This window comes from Parathielavia appendiculata (genome assembly GCF_033297405.1).
Source record: "Parathielavia appendiculata strain CBS 731.68 unplaced genomic scaffold N657scaffold_24, whole genome shotgun sequence".
Lineage (NCBI taxonomy): Eukaryota > Fungi > Ascomycota > Sordariomycetes > Sordariales > Chaetomiaceae > Parathielavia > Parathielavia appendiculata.
Genome location: NW_026944243.1, coordinates 76,966 through 96,941, shown reverse-complemented (window position 1 = coordinate 96,941; position 19,976 = coordinate 76,966). Strand labels below are relative to the sequence as shown.

General features: G+C 57.1%; 8 protein-coding genes across 8 annotated transcripts; 4 read left to right on the top strand and 4 right to left on the bottom strand.

The window, feature by feature from the left end:
* Positions 1 to 8: 8 nt before the first annotated feature.
* Positions 9 to 1,049, bottom strand: N657DRAFT_658884 (NAD(P)-binding protein; the record flags this gene model as incomplete). Its single annotated transcript, XM_062794935.1, has 1 exon — positions 9 to 1,049. One exon carries the CDS (start codon positions 1,047 to 1,049, stop codon positions 9 to 11), a length of 1,041 nt encoding a protein of 346 aa, XP_062643399.1.
* Positions 1,050 to 1,968: 919 nt separating this feature from the next.
* On the top strand, positions 1,969 to 2,598 carry N657DRAFT_581245 (uncharacterized protein; the record flags this gene model as incomplete). Its single annotated transcript, XM_062789510.1, has 1 exon — positions 1,969 to 2,598. The coding sequence occupies one exon, from the start codon at positions 1,969 to 1,971 to the stop codon at positions 2,596 to 2,598; it is 630 nt and encodes a 209-aa protein (XP_062643398.1).
* Positions 2,599 to 2,806: 208 nt separating this feature from the next.
* Positions 2,807 to 6,206, top strand: N657DRAFT_250610 (uncharacterized protein). Its single transcript, XM_062786440.1, has 2 exons — positions 2,807 to 3,060; positions 3,142 to 6,206. Exons 1-2 carry the CDS (start codon positions 2,953 to 2,955, stop codon positions 5,911 to 5,913), a joined length of 2,880 nt encoding a protein of 959 aa, XP_062643397.1. The 5' UTR covers positions 2,807 to 2,952; the 3' UTR covers positions 5,914 to 6,206.
* A 293-nt stretch (positions 6,207 to 6,499) lies between these two features.
* Positions 6,500 to 9,087, bottom strand: N657DRAFT_581253 (uncharacterized protein; the record flags this gene model as incomplete). Its single annotated transcript, XM_062789511.1, has 2 exons — positions 6,500 to 8,350; positions 8,431 to 9,087. 2 exons carry the CDS (start codon positions 9,085 to 9,087, stop codon positions 6,500 to 6,502), a joined length of 2,508 nt encoding a protein of 835 aa, XP_062643396.1.
* Positions 9,088 to 10,073: 986 nt separating this feature from the next.
* On the top strand, positions 10,074 to 10,830 carry N657DRAFT_250584 (uncharacterized protein). The gene has a single exon (XM_062786439.1). It carries the CDS (start codon positions 10,135 to 10,137, stop codon positions 10,585 to 10,587), a length of 453 nt encoding a protein of 150 aa, XP_062643395.1. The 5' UTR covers positions 10,074 to 10,134; the 3' UTR covers positions 10,588 to 10,830.
* Positions 10,831 to 11,073: 243 nt separating this feature from the next.
* On the bottom strand, positions 11,074 to 13,928 carry N657DRAFT_581379 (uncharacterized protein; the record flags this gene model as incomplete). The annotated part of the gene is made up of 2 exons (XM_062789524.1): positions 11,074 to 13,689; positions 13,743 to 13,928. 2 exons carry the CDS (start codon positions 13,926 to 13,928, stop codon positions 11,074 to 11,076), a joined length of 2,802 nt encoding a protein of 933 aa, XP_062643394.1.
* A 637-nt stretch (positions 13,929 to 14,565) lies between these two features.
* N657DRAFT_581292 (P-loop containing nucleoside triphosphate hydrolase protein) lies at positions 14,566 to 18,422 on the top strand (the record flags this gene model as incomplete). Its single annotated transcript, XM_062789515.1, has 2 exons — positions 14,566 to 17,538; positions 17,595 to 18,422. The coding sequence occupies 2 exons, from the start codon at positions 14,566 to 14,568 to the stop codon at positions 18,420 to 18,422; spliced, it is 3,801 nt and encodes a 1,266-aa protein (XP_062643393.1).
* Positions 18,423 to 18,860: 438 nt separating this feature from the next.
* N657DRAFT_637130 (uncharacterized protein) lies at positions 18,861 to 19,806 on the bottom strand (the record flags this gene model as incomplete). The annotated part of the gene is made up of 4 exons (XM_062791488.1): positions 18,861 to 19,053; positions 19,094 to 19,271; positions 19,310 to 19,410; positions 19,469 to 19,806. 4 exons carry the CDS (start codon positions 19,804 to 19,806, stop codon positions 18,861 to 18,863), a joined length of 810 nt encoding a protein of 269 aa, XP_062643392.1.
* Between the last annotated feature and the right edge of the window lie 170 nt (positions 19,807 to 19,976).

Genomic DNA, 19,976 nt, shown 5'->3' with positions numbered 1-19,976 from the left:
CTGCCTGTTCAGGCCTCGTCGCTGACCTTGATGATGACCTTGCCCTTTGCGTGTCCCGAGTCGACCCGCTCAAACGCCTTTTTGAAATCGGCAAACTCCCACACGCTGTCGACGGTCGGGCGCACGCGGCCCGCCTCAATCAGCTCGCCAATCTCGGCCAGGTTGCTGCCGAGCGGCTCGACAATGAACCACAGGGCCTTGGACAGCTGCTTCGTCATGCCCTCGGGCTTGCCGTACTCGGGCGGCGTGTGGATGCTGATCAACGCACCGCCCTCCTTCACGGCCGCCCAGCTCCCGGCTAGCGTCTTGCCGCCGATCATTTCGACAACCAAGTCGACCTCGCGCCCGGCCGGGCCGGCCGCCACCCACTCCTCGATGGACGTCTGCGTGTAGTCGACCACCTCAGTCGCGCCCAGCGCGCGCACCGCCTCCCCCTTGTCCCGCCCGCACACGGCCACCACCGCCTTCGCCCCGGCCAGCGCCGCAAGCTGCACCGCCCAGCTGCCGACGCCGCCACCAGCGCCCGTCACCAACACCCGGATCTTGGCGTTTTCTTTCCTGGCAGCGGCATCCCCTTTGATGGCCCGCGCGTCCAGCGTGCCCTGCACAAAGAGCGCCTGCCACGCCGTCAGCGCGCTCAGCGGCGTGGCCGCGGCCTCGATCCATCCCAGGCTCGGCGGGATCTTGGCGAGTTCGCTGGCCCGCGGGAGCGCGTAGTCGCGCGCCGCGCCGGGCCGCGTCGCGTGGATCCGGCAGTACACGCGGTCGCCCGGCGCAAATCCGCCCGGGTTCGACGCCGGGGCCGTCACGACGGTGCCCGCCAGGTCCTGGCAGGGCACCAGCTCCTTGTCGGCGGGGATCGCGTCCGTGAAGCGCGCCCAGAGGAGCTCGCCTGCGCAGGGGGCCGCCGCGTGCACCCGCACGAGGACGTCCTCGGGGTGGGTGGGCACGGGTAGGGGCGCGGTGGTGCAGATGATCTCGGTGGAGTCCCGCGAGACTTGAAGGAGCCTCTTCATGGTTTGCGGGAGGGTGGTGGTTGAGGAGGCCATTCTGGCGATGGGTTTGAAGGTGGTGTGTAGGGAGGAAGGAAGCGAGTCTGCTGCTTTGATATTGGGGAGGAACTGGTGGTGGCGCAGAGGTGTGATGAGACGAGGTAAGTTTGTTGCGCGGAGCAGGCTGGACCGGATGAGGCGAGAAGGCATGGTTTGTGAGAAGCAAAATCATCGCTGTGAGGAGACTGCCACTGCCTCCTTATATCGGTAGGAGTCACACTGCATCGCCGGAAGCCGGGTCCGCCGACTGCGGCTCTGAGCGGAGCAGCATCACGCAATAATGACCGACAAAGGGACCTCGTTCGGGCCTCGCAACACGTTTCCGGAGTAGCGCGCGACCGAGGAGCAACGTGAAAGCGTCTCGCTGTATACAGCGCATCCGCCCCCGCGTCGCCAAGTATGTTGGTTGAGTCAGCGGTGTTACTTGCATGACCGTTTCTGGGTTCGCAAACTTCGCATACATATACCAGCCTATGAGGTTTGTTGCCAACGACGTAAGACGGGCTGGGCGTTCTCCGACGGCCGACATGTCGGCCCAAGAAATCGGTGGTTTTTCCCGTCACTGCGGCAGAATCAATGCTGAGTCGCAGATCAGGGCGCATCAGTAACCTTATCATGATTTCGGATGTCCATGGTGACAATGAATTCCCAAACATATAGGCTTGTATTTTGCCCTGAGCAAATGTGATGCTTTCCATGGGTACCTGCTTGGCAGTGTGTGAGTCGAATGCCGAGCGGGGCAGTTCGGCTGGGTCTGGGAAACGTTCCTCGGAAAAACACCCTCGGGACATGCAGTGAAGCCTCGGTCGAGCTTGTGGGTTCCAACTCGCAAAAGCAACCAGGTGTAACACTTTGAGTTGCTTCATCGCTTACGGCTGAACATCATCGTTGGATACAACACCACATCGCTTCCATCATGACTCCTCGCCCCGTCCCGGAAGGAGGCTTGAGTTTCAGCCACCATCCCTCGGTCGCTGCGCTCAACATACCAGCAATAGACTTTGCCTCAGCACGCAAGTTCATCTCAGCCGCGGCCACTGGCGCCCTCGTTTTCTCGAGAGCCACTGGGGAAGACCGGGTCCTACTCATCCAGCGGGCAGCGCACGACTCGATGCCCCTGCGCTGGGAGATACCCGGAGGTGCCGTTGACTTGGAGGACGAGACATTGCTCCACGGCCTGGCCAGGGAGCTATGGGAGGAGGCAGGGCTGCGGCTCAAGAATGTGGTGCGTCAGGTCGGGGAGGAGCATGTCTTTCTGACCAGGAGGGGGCTTGCTGTGGCCAAGGTCACTTTTGAGGTCGAAGTCGAAACCCCGACGGCAGCCGAGTCTGAGGAGGAGGCTCTGCCTGAGGTAGTCATTGACCCGAACGAGCATGCCCGGTTTCTTTGGGCGACAGAGGAGGAGTGCCGACTGGGCAGAGTCGCGATCCACGGAGACACTGGAGAGAACGAGGTGGTAGAGATCACCTTTACTACGAAGGCCCAAAGGGAAGTTATCTTCCTTGGTTTCAAGCTCAGAAGAGTGGCGGCAAACTTGCCAGAATGATGAGACGAGGCACCTTCCAGGGCAGCGGAGCGATCCTACATCCTACCCTAACCCTTGATTCTAAGTCTCATTGGCAGCCCGCTTGACGTGGCGCTCAGTAACGCCTGTTAGTAAGGCCCAAAATCATGTGTGCCAAAGTTAATCTTCTCGACTTACCGCTCTTAACAGACGGTACAAGGAGTGCTGCCTGTCCTTGTTGACTTAAAGAGTTGCTGCCCCACTGTCAGCTAACCATGCGACGCGACGAACCTGGTTTTTTGTTTGGACCGCAAGATGCAAACAACTCGGCTTGAGGACGCCGGTTGTTCTTGGTTGCGCCAGGCCAACGTTGCAACCTAACACCACCAGCGATCAATGGCCGCACCGCCGGCGCCCTTTGATGGCGACGAGTCGTTCTTTGACTCTGCCCATCCCTTCAGGGGCGTTGTCGTCTGCTGCACTAGTGTGCCCACCGAGTTGAGGGTCAGTCAATCGTTTTAAAAGCCATCCACGCAACATGCTTAATCTGCAAGTTCAATGCCTAACTAATATTCCCTCATTCAGGCAGACATCGCAGCCAAGACGATCGAGCTCGGCGGACAGCACAAGTACGACCTGACCCCCGACTGCACCCACCTGATTGTTGGCGACTACGACACCCCCAAATACCGCCATGTCGCCAAGGAACGCCCCGACGTCCGAGTCATGGCCGCCGGCTGGGTCGAGGCCGTGCGTAATCTTTGGGTCGAAGATGCCGACATCGACTTCCTCGCCCTCGAGAAGGAATGGCAGCTACGCCCATTCGAGAGCGGTGGAGAGCAGACACTTGACGGTTCCGAGCCTCAGCGCCGAAGATTGCTCTGCTGCATGACTGGCTTTGAGGACCCGGACGAGCGCCAGCGGATTATCGACACGATCGAAGCCAACGGCGGGCTCTACACCGGGGACCTCACCAAGCGCGTCACCCACCTGATCGTCCACAAGCCCGAAGGGAGGAAGTACCAGGCTGCCAAGGCTTGGGGAGTCGCGACCGTCTCCGTCGAATGGATTACCGACAGCGTTGAGCGCGGCCTAATTCTGGACGAGAAGCTCTACGATCCTGTCTTGCCCCAACAAGAGAGGGGAGTAGGCGCTTGGAACAAGCAGAAGTCCCGCGTCTCGACATTGGGCAAGAGACTGAGGGAGAACACGGTTGCGCAGGAGGAAGGTTCAAAGAGGAAGTTGCGCAAGACTGCCAGCATGAAGTTGAACAGCCAAAGGGATAATCTCTGGGGAGACATTCTGGGCAAGCCACAAGCGTCAGAGCCTGTGTCTCCTGCGGTCCCCCAGCAGGTCGCACCACAGCCCGCCGCTATCCCACCTCCGAGAACCACGCAGCCCACGCAGCCAGCCGGCCACAAGTCGCTGGATACTCAGGGGTCAAAGCTGTCGTCGTTTGGCGTCCCTGACGACAGCGCAGTCTTCGCCTCATGCTGTTTCTACGTTCACGGCTTTTCAGCGCAAAAGACAGAAATACTGGTGAACACCGTGGCCTCCCTCGGTGGGTTAATCTGCCATTCTCTGGACGAGGTTGTTTCCACCTCGGGAGCCCAGCTGGCTCACCGGTTCCTGATCGTGCCACAAACTTCGCCCCCGGAAACCCACCCTCAACTCCCCGACAATGTCCACATCATCACCGAGTTCTACATCGAGAGATGTCTACACAAAAAGTACTTCTTCGATCCCTCCCAGCATGTCATCGGCCGACCCTTCCCCTTGTTTCCGATCCCAGGCTTCGAGGGTCTGTCCATTTGCACCGCTGGCTTCACGGGGGTCGATCTCAACCAGGTAGACAAGTCCATCCGGCAGCTGGGCGCCAAGTATGAGGAACGATTTACCGCAAATGTTTCTCTCTTGGTGTGCTCATCGCTGTCCGGAGTTCGGAAGCAGAAACTTGAACTGGCAGTCGCATGGAAAGTACCCGTCGTCAGCGCCGACTGGTTATGGGAGTGCATCTTTACCGGCTTCAAGGCCCCGATCAAACGGTTCCTATTCCCGGAGTTGAAACAGAATTTGGACAGCCCAAAGGTGCTGACGCAAGCCAAGGAAAAGGGAAAGGCCAAGGATATCGCCAAAGGCAAGCAGGAGAGACCGCCGAGCAAAGACCGCATCGACCAGGATCTTCTACCAAAGCCGGCCACCAAACTGAAACAGCGCCGCCACTTTGACGGGTCGGCGTTTGTGACCGCCAGGGCAGATACGCAGGAACCAGCCCAGCGCCATCGCAAGGGACTTGCGACCGCCGAACACGACTCTAATCTCACAACCACCACGCACTTCGAGACTGCGCCCACCCACGCACACCCGACCAACGACGCCACCGTCAGTTTCGGCAACAATACACTTCCGTCCGGCGGCCCCCTCTCAGAGACGTCCTCCAACTCACTCAACAAAACCCCTACGTCTCCACGGCGGCCTGGCCCCACGGCAGCGCGAAAGCCGATGAGTAGGATAACAAGCGTGGCCGACTCCGAAGCGACCGAGGGCGGTATCGACCAGCCCGACAACGACATGCCAGTTCAAGAACACGAAGAGAACATAGAGAAGCCTACAGCAGACCAGGAAGCGGACCGCCCAGACCCAGAAGCCGAGAAGAAGCGTCTCGAAGCTGAAAAGGCGGCAGCAGCAGCAGCCGCCGCCGCGGAACAGGAGCGCCTTGCCATCTCCACCAAGCTCGTCACCTCCCTCCTGGACTCGACCTCCGCCAAGCTAGGCATGACCACCACGGCGGCCTCCGCCCCGGCTAATTTTACCACACTTGCAGCCGGCTCCCTGCCGGACGGTCCATCCGACGCCGTCAGCGAAGAGAACCCACCCGCAGCGGCGGAGTCGGGCCCGTGGACAGGGACGGCAGCACCAAAACCACCCATGCCCAAGCGTCGCAAGCGAAACATACTCGGTCGCGCCGTCAGCAACGTGTCCGCCGCTAGCAGCACAAGCGAGTCGTCGTCCGTCCCGTCTGCCGCTGTCGGTACTAGCGCTACCGCCGCTGATGTTGCTAGAGGAGCGGATCCTGCGACTGGTGGTGACGGTAGTGGTGGTGATGACGCCGCGCCCGCGGCGACACAGCTTGAGTATGAAGACCCGGAAGCGAGGCGGTACAAGGAGCAGTTGATGTGCAAGATGCTGGGCAACACGGCCGCTGGCGATAGTAGGGATTCCTTTTTTGCAACTGCAACCAGGCAGCAACAGCAGGAGAAGCTGACGCTGGCTGAGATGGGCGGCTATGCGAATGACTTGCTGCAGCGGTTTGATGCTGTTTCGAAGGGGGGGGGAAGGAAGACAAGACGGAGGTGAGTATCGCTATGATGCTGGAAGTGTCCCGGTGAGTGGAACCATGGCAAGCTCGGAGTTTGGACGGGATGGGAGATGGGGAAGTTTCCTTAAGGTATTTGTTGGTGGGCGTGGCAAGGGAAAGCGAGCGAACATTGAGCAAGGCAGCATCTTAGGCATCTGAGGCATCTTAGGCTTCTGTTAGGGTATGGTTAGGCTAGAGTCACGGCAGGATTATGACCGCAATGTGGTTTAGGTTATCTTTATTCCACTTCCCACTTGAGTGTTCAGGGTGGAATGTGTCAGGCGTTTAGGGAAGGTGACGAGCCAAATGAATGAAGAGAGGGTCGTCCGTCATGACAGACTGACTGTTTGGCAGAGTAAGCAGATACAAGAATGATCGTATCAATCCCGATTGACGCGTCCGCTCTCTCTCTCCTTGGGTAACTCCCAACCTCAGCTGATGCTCGTAGTTCATTACATGTACACATGTTTTCCGTGAGAATGAAATACAGTGTGTCAAGACACCTGGAAGAAAACAGTCTCTAAGCGGCCCCAACTCTGACCCTTGTCCTTTAAAGTATACAGAACGAAGACATGCAGCAGCTGATCAGAGGTGAGCCGCAGCCCCTGTAAGGACGCTCAGCAGTGTCGCTGCAGCACCGCTAACGCCAATGGCACCAGCGGCCTCCTTCAGGGCACTTCTCCTGGGCTGTCGTCCTTCTTCGGCGCGGCCTCGCGGGTCACGGTCGCGATCCTTGTCTCGATCCCTCTCCCTGTCCCTTTCTCTCTCCCGGTGCCGATCCCGGTCACGGTCAGGGTGTCGCTTCGAGGAAACGCGATGGTCCGGATCCCGAATCCGATCCCGGTCCCGGTCTCTCTCGCAATCCTCATCCCTGTCCTTGGTCGTCCTCTCGCGATCCCCGTCCCTGACCCTCGATCGGTTTCTGGATCTCTCTTTGGACCTGTCCCGCCTCGTTTTGTTGTCCCTGTCTCGCTCCTTTGGCCAATCCCGCTCGCGGTCCCTGTGCTCACGACGCCTGTCCTGCTCTCGAGGGTCTCGAGGGTCCCGCCGGGCCCTATCCGGGTGGTGCCCGGGAGGAGAGATCTCCCTCGGTCCGCTTCGGTCGAAGCGCACATGGTTCGGGTTCTTGTTTTTGAGGATCGGCTTGGGCGCCACCGTGCTGGAAGGGGAGAGACTCTCTCCGTTGACGCTCCCTGGCGGGGAGACAATGACGGGACGGCCCTGGGTCCCTCTCTCGTCATCCTCGCTGTCCGGGTGCTTGCTACTCCGGTTCGAGCTGCGGTCCTCTGGTGTGTAACGGTGACGATTGGTGCTGTGTCCTGCTTTTCGGCTGGCGTCGTCCACATCACGGGATGATTCGCTATCGCTCGGATCGACGGTGGTTTCTGAGCCGTCGTCTCTTGCCGAGTCCCGCGGTCGTCTCTGTCTATATCGATCAGCGTATGTTTCCTGACGAGGTCGGTTCCGTTCGGTTCTGTCGCGGCCCCCGGCCCCTCTCGCCGTTGGAGACAGGTTTCTCGCGTTGCGCACTTCCAAACTCCTCATCGCGTACTCCTCGATTTTCTCGCGTGTCAAGACGCCAAGCACGGCAACGAAATTGGGCCGAGCTTCGTAGCGTACACCAGCCTTCTCCAGCACTTCGGGAGACACCAGCTTGCGGTCGATCTTTGTCCACGTGGCGTCTAGAGGAATGGTTTGTCCCTTGCTGTCGGGCGCCAAGTGGCTGGGCTGTCGCGGCAAAGACGGGTACTTGGGCATGTCATTGCCGGCTGCGGGGGCCGAGGCTGGCAGCGTTGCGAGATCCCAACCAGTATCCGAGGAGGAGATGGCCAAGCTGGTGCCATAATTGGGTGGTGATAAGCCTGGAGAAAGAGCGCCCGGGTATGCGAGCCCGGGCGGTTGAGCGTCGTGCGAAGGGATAGAGATTGGCTGGGTTCCTGGTGGTAGATATCTGGTATTTGGTGATGTGCCGGGGGAGATGACGTGAAAAGCGGGCCGGATGGGCAACAAAAGCGAGGTGCCAGACAGAGCGGTAACTCTCTCAGCTGAATAACGATCAAGAATCATGAGGTCTTTCGTCGAAATGAGCGCCGTGTGGGATGAAGAGCTTGCTTCAGCACTAGATGAATCTGACGAGGTTTCCTGCTCGAAACTCAACTGGGGCGGAAGCCTGAGAGCGTCCGGGGAGCGAGGCCGGGGGAAGAGCGGCAGGACATCACGCTTTTCTGGCGTGGGCACCCGCCTCCGACATTCGTTGCTGAGAGGGCCGGTGGCCGAATTAGGCCGCGATCCCCTATCGTGGATTGGGTACGACCCAGATGCAACAGGCATTGGCGGTCGGGCATCCCACTCCAGCAGCCCCCGGACTGAGGGCGGTGTCCCGCCACCGAGGGGTTGGTGAGACTCAAGCTCACGAATGTATGCACGTAGGACCTCCTGTGAAAAATGAATTAGCTCATGTGGTGGAGAATGTCTGGAGCGGTATGCCTGGAGAAAGGGGGCACCGTGAGGCATACCTTGTTTCTGCGCAGCACCTCAGGCGCGAAGCCCTCCTGCTCCAACTCGGACTTGAAGCTCCGCCATAGTTCGTCTTCGTCCACCTCTAGCGGTGACTGGTCCTTCCTTTCACGATACAAGCGTCTGGCAATGGTATCAACCTTGTCTTTGATCATGTCCATCTGTTGAGCGTCGATGTTGTTGAGCACGCGCTGTGTCTGGGCGGTGTTGTGCAATTGGATGGTGTCGAGGAAGATATCGATCTTCAGGGTCTGGGAAATCATATCGGCCCGGGTGAGATCAATCTTGCGAGCCCTCTCTGCCAGATCCGAGTCCCTTCTCGCAACGCCTGACTCAAGATCGAAGTTGCTAGCCCCGTACCTCTCGAGAATGGTGCTGGCCTTCTTGAGAGCGAAGTCACTGTCCTCGACGAGCGACCTCAACTGCCGAGTATAAACCGAATTCTTGGTCCCGACGTCGGCAGGGTCACACTGGTGGAGGGGCGAGTCTCGATCGTGTGCCTCAGAAACCAGGTGCTGAAGCGCAGTACGCAAATTGCGGACGGCTATAGCCAGGTCGACGAAATCGGGGCCAGCATCACGGACGTGTCGATACAGTTGTCGTGCGAAAGCATCGATGGACTCGATGCTGGGCATTTCATGGGTTGTGGCTGTCATGGAGTGATTCCACCCTCCGTCTGAGTCGAAATCTGCCTCCCAATGAGCCCCGGGCCAACTGGCCTCAGTAACACTGTGGAAGATGCGCAAGCCAGGAGCCAATCTGGTAAACTCGGGGGCAGAGTCCCGACGGACGCCAGTCAAAGAGGCTTAGGTGAGTAAGAAGATGATGCTGATGTGGGGGGCGCAGCAACAGATGGGCGCAGCAAGACCAGGCAAGAGAAGGGGAGCAGAAGACTACGGGAACAAGCACCAAAGGAGGCTCTGAGAAGTCAAGGAGTCAATCATGCTGCCTAAGGAGAAGGATGGCACTAATCATTGATCACCTGGCGTCGTTCGGGCTGGAAGCCGCTGACGAATCGCGAGAGAGATCGACACCATCGTTTTGTGTGGGGCGCCGGTCGGCTTCCAAGCAGCGACCTAAGGTACTGTATGTATGTCATCCAAGAACATGCATGTGGCACTAGCGGCCCCGAGTCTCTTCCCACGAGGCTCAACGTGGGGCTCTTCCGTGATCGTCTGTGGCAACGAAGCAGTTTCCGATGAAATTTCGACGAATGATGGACCAAAACACGAAGCAGCGGGCGTACTTGGGGGCTCTTGGCAATCTTGCGCAGGCCCCGTACTACGAAGAGCCCCCAAGTATCCGTATGCTTGGCAACAACCATCAGAAGACATCAGGTGGGAGAGTCAGGGAAATTGAGAAATTGCCAAGCTCAACCCATTCTTTTCAGATATCCATGATTGATGGTGGAAAATATGAAGCCTTACGCAAACCGACACGATGAATAAAGTGCGTGTGTGCAACAAGGAAACTTCAGGGTGCAGGAAACGAATGGCGACTGACGTCTGATGGTTGCAAGCGCAAATCCGCGAACAGTTCGTGTAGGGCTCTAGGATAGGGCTAGCCAATGGTAGTCTCGCTCCCTGTCGGGCCCGCAATGACGTCCCCGCCAACACCAACGAGCCCTGGCAAGCGGGGCAACCGAGACCCTGGAGCGGCTTAGAGCTGCGCCACCCGCTTACAGCCGAACCGCTTTACAAGTCATGTTCATCCAAACTGATCGTTTCTGCAATTATCAGAGACAAGCGCGGAAAGTTACTGTGGTAGAGGCTGCCCTCAGCTCTGTTCGTTGTGTCAAGTGGCAGCTTTCATGCTGCCAACGTAATTGTCCTGCGAACTCTTACCGCCGATCCAGTTTGCTAGGTGACTCGGCTGTATCCATTTGCCCTCCCGAGCCTCCTTATTCGTACAGCCCTGAGATGTGCTCCAGTCAGGCCCTTATGTCACAGGCAAAAAGAGCCGAAGCTCCGAGCCCTGGGCGGAAACATTTCCCATTATCTCTGACAGCCGGCAAGGAAGGCTGTAAGGTGCGGGGACGTTACGCTCCAGTGATGGGCTTCAGGATGCTGTTTCTGATACGTCTTGAGGTCATTGAGGATCGTCGCTCTCCTGCTTCGTTTGGGGTAGCACGGGGATGCTCAGGTGCTGGTCAGTGAGTTCGGGCGGAGTCACCTCGGTATCGCAAATCGGGCCAAGGTGGAAGCTTCGCATTCAGTTGCATCATTTCGCCATCGGCTGCTCTACGCACCTAGTCGAGCAAGCCACCTCACCGCTTCATATCAAGGAACTGGGCGTCACCCCTGCAGATGTGTTGTTTTGTCCGTAGCAAATACAGGATAACATGCGGGATGCATGTTGCTATGTCCGCGGATCTCGAGGCGCCTCCAGCCTTATTTTACTGTCCACAAACAGAGCCTAGATATGCTAGCCTGAGGTCAAACAAGGCCTCATGGGGACTCGCCCAAGACGTCCTCTAATACATTCCTCTCAAGTACACAGGCTATCTGTCGCTCCGGCGACGTTCCAAGAGATGGAGGGATCACAGCATTGCGGCTAAATGGTACCCTAGCAAACGGCTTATGTACGCCCATCATGACATTAGCCCCGTGGTCTCGGGAAGTTGCAAGCCCTCTTTTGCAGGCTCAGCGGCCCGCCTCCTGAACGACAAGTGCACAAGCTCCACCAAGAAGAGTCTCCTCTGATATCCGATGCACCGAATAGACACCCCGCTTCTTGCTGATAAAGTGGCCAATCTGCCGGCTGCTCCGAGGGACCACCTCGCCGCCCGACCTAATCCTTTCGGTAGAGATCTTGGTATCCGTCTTGAGCCCCAGCGGCAGTTCCTTCGTTGCGTGTAACGACACGGCCTTGCCTCCCTTCGCCGAATCGGACCCAAGCGCCTTCCTGGCCCTCTTCGCATAGCTGACGGCCTCTGCTAAAGCGCCCTGGAGACGCACGGCCTCCATGATGCCCTCCAGCGCAACGCTAACCTCGGCTTGAAACTGGCTGAAGAAATCGGCAGAGTCCTCCTGACTGCGTGAGCTTGCCAGCACGGAATCCGACGCCATCCAGCCAGCCAAGCCTACTGAGTCGATACATCTAGACATGAGATCTGCAATAAGCTGAATGCTCCCGTCAGGCGGTGCCTCGATCTCGTCCTGGTCGGCGCGGGTCCTGTCAAGGTATCGAGTTGTCCAACCATCTTTGATGAGTTCAGCCCGCAACACGTTCATCAGACCAATAATTTCCTGGGGCGTGAAGAGGCGCCGCAAGCTTTGGACAGTCGAGACTGGTGGACATGCCGCCAGTTTGCTGAAAGCGACCCCCAAGCCCCGGGCGCGATGTCCGCCAAGATAATGTTCCGTGATCTGCAACTCTTCGGCTGCCCGGTCAAGCTCCATGCTGATAACCTCGTTCTCTTGATCATAGATTTGATCGCCGTTCTCCGTAAGCCGCATCTGCAGAGTTCTGGACGAGTCTTCGAACAAGCCTAGGCTGCGCAGCAAGAGCTTGATAGAAGACACCAACTCGGTCGACCCAAGCTGCGTTCCAGAGAGGTAGCCCAACAACAGCTCCATTGTTGGATCGATCTCAGCCAAGAGCACAGGAATCTCCTCCCCGATCATGTCTTCAACCTGATCCACCTCTCGGACTTCACCCTTAAATGCCGACTTGATGTTGGAGGTCAACAGGTGCCCAGAATCAACAAGGTAGTTGAGGACGTTGCTTTCAGGGAGGCGACAGGCCAACCGCGGAGTCTTTGAATCCTGAGCTTGAGCGTCCCAGGTAAAGATTCGGTTAATAGCATAGAAGACCCATCTCCTATCGACACGAGCATAGTCAGCTCTGGACGACGGCCATACCCACTCTGGAAGCTGAGTTGGTTCAGTTGTTCCATTGACAATGCCCCTCTCGGCATCACCCTCACTCTCTTTGACTGATATCCTAAAAATCTCTGCCAAGAGCGCCTCCCAAGAACGGAGATCGTTGTTGCGGAGGAGCTTGTCGGCTTGTGCTGATTTCGTCCGCCATTCGAGCGAAGCATCAGACGATCCCGGAAAAGGGTCTGCGACGAGGGCGGAGGCGGTATGATCGGCTGGCGCTCGCTTCCGCACAGTCTGTTCCCGGGGGATGCCCCGTCGGATGGCGTCCGCCAACAGGCCTTCTGCACGGCGCTTCATTGTCCGATTTTTGGGCGCTTCTATTTGGATGGCAGTGAGATTTGCCCCGCGAAGGCCAACAGCAATCTCCCGGCTTGCAAAGTAAGTGACGAAATTGAAAGGAATGCTCTTATCCCCGGAGGTCACAGTGTCCAAAGGGGCAGTTGCCTGGAGTGACCGGTAGATTGGGTTGTAGACCGAGAACCCATCGGCTGCTGAAGCGAGGACCGATGTCTTCGACAACCGGAGAAACGAGGTAAGGCCCACAACTTGCAGCTTGTTCTCGAGTCGGGGAATGCCATTGCTGAAGGTAAATGTGCTGATTGTGCCGTCAGAGCGCGCCTGTAAGGTCCCAAACCTGACATCCAGCTGGAAGCCGGTGCAATTTGCTTCGGCGGACAGAGGCGCGACAAACACGGAAATGAGACGCTTGTTGTTCGCCTGCCGTGCTTCCCTCTCTGACGGCAGAGCGAGGACATGCAAGTGTCGTCTTCGGGACGCCCTGTCTGAGGTAATCAGGATGAGGAAGTCGGGATTGAAACCGTCGCGGTGAATCTTCTCTTGGAAGACGCCAAAGAGCTCGGGTCTGCCGCCGAACATTCCATCAATTACATCTGCGGCCAATGTGGGCTGAGCAAAGTCGACTTGAAGACTCGGCTTACGCCCGGAAAAAGTTTCCTCGGAAAGAAGAGACGGCGACGTCCGCCAACGCTCCTCTAGCGTCTCTCCATTCAGACCCAAAACCGTTCCGTCAGCGGCCACGACGACTAGGTCATGGTAGCCAAACTCTTCGGTTATAAGCTTGGTAATTGGACTCCGCGGGGAACTGGCGAAAATGTTGACGATAGACGCATCACAGCGGAGGGTATGGGCCACTTGTGACGTGGTGGTCGTCCCAGCCTCAGAGATCTCCTCCTTGAACAGCTTGATTTCTCGCTTCCCAGAGGCAGAGGAGGCATCGATGGTTGAAAGCGAAACATAGGTATACCGTGTTGCTGTCTTGGACGAGGCCGGTCTCCAGCGGAGCGAGTACGGTGCGCAGGTGAAGACGGAATGGGGCGAGACCAAGTAGGATGTGACAGCCTGGGAGGAGAGGATCTAAAGAAGAGTCAGCTTGTAAAAAGTATACGGCAAAAGACGATGTATCTGACGTCGTAGAGGTAAACCGCGACACCGTCAATGGCTACAGCAAGCTCGCTCCTCTTCCGCCGCTTGTCATGTTGTTTCTGGCCGAAAACCTCTCCAGCGAGATAGCGACCAGGGCCGTCGGGGCGGTCGAGCGGGCGCGGAAGTGCCTGCAGCACATATGGCGTGTGTATTTGGAGTTTAGCTGCCATGTCTAATCCCCGCGAGATTGCGAACTGACTGATCAGAAAATTATTACGGCGAACGCCATGCCATGGCTGGGACCTCAGAAAGCTTCGCTTGCAGAAAATGCGGCCGCTAAGGCCCACTGGAAAAAAAAGTGGATCTGCAAAGAGCAAGGTCGGTCGGTAGATTATTAATCCAAGTTCCATGCCCCACAACGGTCCACTTGAGACTGCAGCACGGTGATGGCATGTGCAAGTGGGGCCAATGTCCCGGAATTCAATCCCAGCACGCGACGCGGGTTCTGGAACGCGTCCCGAGAACAGAGCCGCGAGCGAGCGAAGGCAGCAGCTGTGAAACCAACACTGAACAATGACAAGTCATTCACTTTCTTCTCCGATCAATAACTTGTTGTAACCTTATTTTCGGTTTTTCATATCAATTTCAAACCTTTCTTCGACCATTCAATGCTTCCCTCACCAAGCATGAAACCTCACGCTCGCATTCCCTAAGCCCAGCATATCAACGCCGTACGCCGTAGGTTATTTTCCCCCATTGTTACCATCTGGGCCTGTCTTCGTGGTCTCGATAGTGCAGCACGGAGAATTAATTATTATCGCTTGTAGTCTGGGCACCTCACCCATGGGTGCTCTTGCCGTGCTCAACATGGCTGATAATGCCCCGTCAACGGACCCCGCAACTCGCCGACCAGTGCATCCGTTCTTCGCACAGAAGCGCACAACTATTCCTATAGCAGATGAGCACCTCGAACATAACGCATCGACTTCAAGCGGCAAGCCACCGGATGGCAACACTGACCCGAACCCTGCGGCTCGGCGCGGCAGACGGCGCAAGGCCGATCAACAAACAAAAAAGGAACAGACAGACATGAATTCACGGCCCAGGAAGCGTACGAGAAATTCGGCAGGCGAAGACATCCAAAACCATTTCGTGAACTTGGCTAAAGGGAGAGAAAGTAAAATGCCAAACGACACTGAGAGCGAAGATGCTGATATTGTATCGCCCACCACCCTGTCGCCATCGCACACCGTGAATGGAAATGATCATAGCAACAATGACCCTTCTACCGATATCCCGGGGGGTGAGTCCCCATCAGGCGAACAAGACGCACCCCAGGCAAATGGCTGCATTTCCAAGACGACCCCAGCAGCGCCGGCAGCAGAGGCCAGCCCGGTCAAGCCGAAGAAACTCTTGCACTTCAACCCAAAAACTGGCACGATTGGCTCACCTCCGAAACCCAAAACGTCTAGGGTTGCTGCGGAGGAACCTGGCGATATTGGAACAAAGCCAGCTGGCCGAAGTGGCAGGAGACCAGCATCGAAGATTGTGCTCATCCCATACGGGTCAGACCCAGAGAGTCGCGCCAGGCTCGGTGGCTTAATCAACACCATCCTCAACCGCCAAGCACAGCAATCCGATTTCGATCCAAAACAGCGGTCAAAGGGAGGCAAGACATATTCGGCAAAGGGCCGCAAAACAACTTCACCAAAGGCTTCCAAGGTCACTCATCCTTTTTTCCTGGGTCAGGCCAAGAAAAGTGGTCCTGCTCCTGCAGATACTCAGCCCAACAAGCTCACTTCCGATCAGCCCAAGGCTCAAACGAAGCATTTCAGTTCGACACCATGCTCGCCCAGAAAAGCCCGAACTGGACCGGCACCAAAGATCCCAATGCCCCATATCGGCGTCAAAAGCTTGGGCTTGAGATTTCCTGGTGCCAAATTGCCAGCTTGGCCATGGAAGGGCATGGTACACGCGCGAGGAGACGATGCTGAGATATTCAACCATGACATTGGCATGATGTCTCTGCGTTCACGGAGGTCCAAAGGGAATGCCGTAAAGATCCCCCTGAATGAGTCGGTCATCAGTCTCGTCACCCGGTCAATTGACGTCCCTGGGATGGAAGTGGCGGCGCGCAACATCAACACAGATGAGGCCATTCCTCCTCCCCCTGAACTTCGCCTCCCTCAAAAGCACTTCGAGAGTGGAAGCAAGCTCCAGTCTCGAATCTTTCCTGAGCTCAAGACTTTCCGGTTATCTCCTCCAACAAGAAATTTGACGCCGCACCAAAGGTCCTCCCAGGAGAATGATGGAGCCATACGAGTGCCACCCCAACTCTCCCGTCTCTTCAATTCCATTCCGTCTTCACTGTCGGCATTTGACATGTCACAGTGTGAGACAGCTACTTGGGCCCAAAAGTATGCTCCGACAAGCGCTGTCGAAATTCTTCAACCGGGACGTGAGGCATTGCTCCTGAGGGACTGGCTTCAGGCATTGATGGTACAGTCAGTAGACACAGGCTCGGTGGAGTCTGAGAAATCAATGGCTGGGTCAAAGGCAAAGGGTCCAGGTGCTGGTAAGAAGAAGCGGAGGAAAAAGCAGGATGGCTTCATTGTCTCTAGTGAAGACGAGGACGACGAGCTGCATGATTTGTCAGATGAGGATGATGCTTGGGCTCCTAGTGGGAGTCGAGGCATCCTCCGCAAGACAGTCGTCCGGTCGGCAAACCAGGCCAGGGGCACCGCAAACACGCTGGTCATAAGTGGGCCCCACGGCTGCGGCAAGACTGCTGCAGTGTATGCAGTTGCCAAAGAGCTCGGTTTTGAGATTTTCGAGATCAATGCAAGCAGTCGAAGGGGCGGCAAAGATGTGTTGGAGAGGATTGGCGATATGACCAGGAATCACCACGTTCAGCAGCACCAGTCCATCACCGTGCCCGACGAGGAGAGCCCTGCAGCCGAGGATAACACTGCAAAGGACATCAAAACAGGCAAGCAGTCCACCATGCAGGCATTCTTCAAGACCAAAACTACAGGAAACAAAGCCAAGCAGTCAGCGGGGGTCGCGGCCAAGGGCACCCAAAGCGAAGCCAAGAAAGAAACCCCCAAGACTCAGCGTCAGTCATTGATCCTTTTGGAGGAGGTCGACATTCTCTACGACGAGGATAAGCAGTTTTGGACCACAGTCGTTGGCCTCATTGCACAGGCCAAGCGACCGTTCATCATGACCTGCAACGATGAGACACTTGTGCCCCTGCACACCTTGAGACTTCACGGCATATTTCGATTCAGCACCCCACCGAGGGATCTTTCAGTTGACCGTCTGCTGCTCATCGCGGCGAACGAAGGCCACGCCCTATCGCGGCAGTCTGTGGAGCAACTCTACGACTCTCGTCACCAAGACCTCCGGGCTGCCACAATGGACTTGCAGTACTGGTGTCAGATCGGGGTGGGTGATCGCAGGGGCGGCTTTGACTGGTTCTACCCCCGCTGGCCAAGGGGAGTCGACCTGGATGAGAACAAAGAGGTCGTCAGGGTCGTCAGCCAGGACGCATATCGGCCGGGAATGAACCTTCTGGGACGGGACAGCATTGTGGACCCTACACAGTCTCCGAGGAGGATGGAAGAGGAGGTCCTCCACCAAACCTGGCACCTGTGGGGCCTTGACGTTGGGGACTGGCAGGACTCGGTGGGATTGGAGTCTTGGGCAGAGGGTCTAGGGTCCGGTCTTGTGACCCCCTCGGCTGATCGGCTGTGTATTCTAGAAGGCTATGGCTACCTAGCAGATGCCATGAGTGCGGCAGATATATGCTCTTTTAAGGCATTTGCCGCATTCACGGAGGTGAGTCGCCCATGCTTGGTGTCGCATTTGTGCTGAGCTAACTCAGAATATCACAGGAAGCAATGGACACCACTCAACCGGAGCTGCTAGCCAAGGCTCGGGAGGACTTTGTACTGGGTATCACACATCTCGAAACGCCAATTATGACTCATCACGACACCCTTACGACGTCCATCGCTTTCGCAGTCAAGTCTCTCGCCAAATCCTCACTTCAGCTTCACACTGAGAGACTTTCACGCCAGCCAGCCCAGGCACTCTCTGCTCTCGATGAAGGCCGGGCCATTCAGTGCCTCCAAGCCAGCTTCACAACGACTCTGCCTGGGACTCCAGCGATCAATCGCATGGACTTTGCGTTTGCTTTCGACCCAATTGCGACTGCCGACACGTCTCTGCTGCAACCAATGTCCTACCTCGAACCCTCGGTTTTCGACCGGACCCTGAAGATCATCGCCCTTGATGTTGCACCGTTCGTTCGGGGCATCGTCGCCCACGACTCGCGCCTCCAGCGACAGCGGCTCAAGATGAGCAACCTTGTGTGCGAGGGCGGCAAACCTTCCCAGGGGACCAAGCGGATGCGTACTACGAGATCGGCGTTCTCGGCCCTCGAGGGCGGGTCAAGGAGCACCACACGAGGGGAGAGATGGTTTAAGGCGGACATGAACCAGTACTTGGTTGCAAAGACGGCTGGTGAGAGGTGGAACAGCTTTCGACCTGGTGGCCTGGAGACACCAGAGAAATCGGTGAGGGGCTCGGCGAAAGGCTCTCCCAATACTTCTTCCCCAGATGTCACTCCCACCAAAACAATGAAGAAGGCTGTGCTGAAAAGCGGGAAGCGGAAGATGGCCCTTGGGGATGATGACGAGGCCGACGAGCTTGGTTGCTGATGATAATTTTTGGGCCTGGTCTCCTGGTGAGCTATGGAAAACAAAGCGAGCTACATACGAGTTAGCATCTAAGGACAATGAAGATGAGCTGATGAACCTAATGGCCGCTTGCGGTGCTGCAGTGGCTTTCCCCGGTCGTCCTGTTGTTGTGCTGATGTAATTCGTCCATACCACGGCCTCTTGTTGCGAGGGTTTGACACCCTTTTCCAGATGAGATGTGTCAATGACCGAGAAGACGCTCTCGTTGCAATCAAGCCTCTCTATTGTCACCAACTGTTAACGTTAAAACTACACAATCAGGTCGCTGAGAGAGGTCCTGTACCCACAAAAGCTCCCGATCCCTGTCTAGCCAAGTGCATGACATGAGCGCTCAGTGATGTAACCAGCCATGTCCATCCTCATATCGTTTCGCCCCGCCCATATTGAATGGTGCCCGCCTCAACTTCGCCTCAACTTTGAGGGCGACTCTCGGTAGACGTACACAACCTCCCCAGGACGATCTTCGTCGTAGTATCTAGGCTGTGAAAAACTCGAGACGCTCGACTCAGCTGCAGATCCCGCATTGGACGAAGACCTCTCGAGGAGGTATTGGGCCCTGAAAGACGGCACCAGCTTGGTGGTAGCGACAGGGCTGCTTGGTAGCAGCAGGGCTGCTTGGTTTCAGCATGTACCTTTTCGGAGCAAGGCGGCAGTACTGCTCGGTTGTCGGACGGCGTCCAGAACGTTCGCGGCTGCCGGCTCGCCCGTATGACGGCTCGACGTATCGGCCTACTCCAAAGTCACGATGGTCGCCGCTCCTGCTGCGGTCATGGCTGGCAATAGATCCGCGCCGGCTTCTCTTGTCTCTTTCTGTATCCCATGCCCGGTCATCTCGGCAGCGCAAGTACCTGCCATCTGACCCCTCTCCCTCATCTCCATGATAGTAGTCCCCCTCTCCTCCCCTCGGTCTCCTTCCATCAGGCCGACATCTCCGACAAGGTACAAGTTCCTGATTGTTCCAGCAGCCATGGCCCGCGCCGGCAACCACTCCATCACCAGCTTCCCACCGAGCAGACTTCTTCTCGGCCTTCTCTGCCAGCCGCCTCTGCTTGGCGCGCAACCCCAGCTCCGACAGCTGCCAGTCCTCCCTTTCGCCCTGTGGGAAGCCCTTGGGCCAGTACTTGTGTGCAACCAGCGTGACGGCGGCGATGGAGCTGAGGAAAAGGTAGGGAATTCTTCTGTTGGCCTTGGCCTCGGCATCTGCCTCGGCATCTTCTTCGTTGCCAAGTCCGAGTGTGGATGGCCTGCTGCTGCGGCTGCGGCTGGTAATGTACGAATTTGAGCGGGAGAGGAAGGGCGAGGAAGCGGTGGAGGGAGTCTGCGGAGGGGTGGAGAGGGCTGGCATTCTGTGTTATGGAGGTGGGATGTGTGGTATGCGTGCTGTCAGACAAACAAGAACAAGTGCCCGCCTTCAATCTTTGGACTCGCCCTGCCATAAGGTTGTGTCTTTCTTTCATGCCAGACTCGGTCTCGATCACAGAACTGCCAAGGGTAAGTCGGAGCGGGTGAGAAGGA

Excerpts from the sequence above, each read along its gene's own strand:
- N657DRAFT_250610 (XM_062786440.1), top strand. The coding sequence starts at position 2,953 with ATGGCCGCACCGCCGGCGCCCTTTGATGGCGACGAGTCGTTCTTTGAC. Across the intron at positions 3,061-3,141 it reads GTGTGCCCACCGAGTTGAGG|GCAGACATCGCAGCCAAGAC; the intron begins GTCAGTCAATCG and ends TCCCTCATTCAG.
- N657DRAFT_250584 (XM_062786439.1), top strand. The coding sequence starts at position 10,135 with ATGTTCATCCAAACTGATCGTTTCTGCAATTATCAGAGACAAGCGCGG.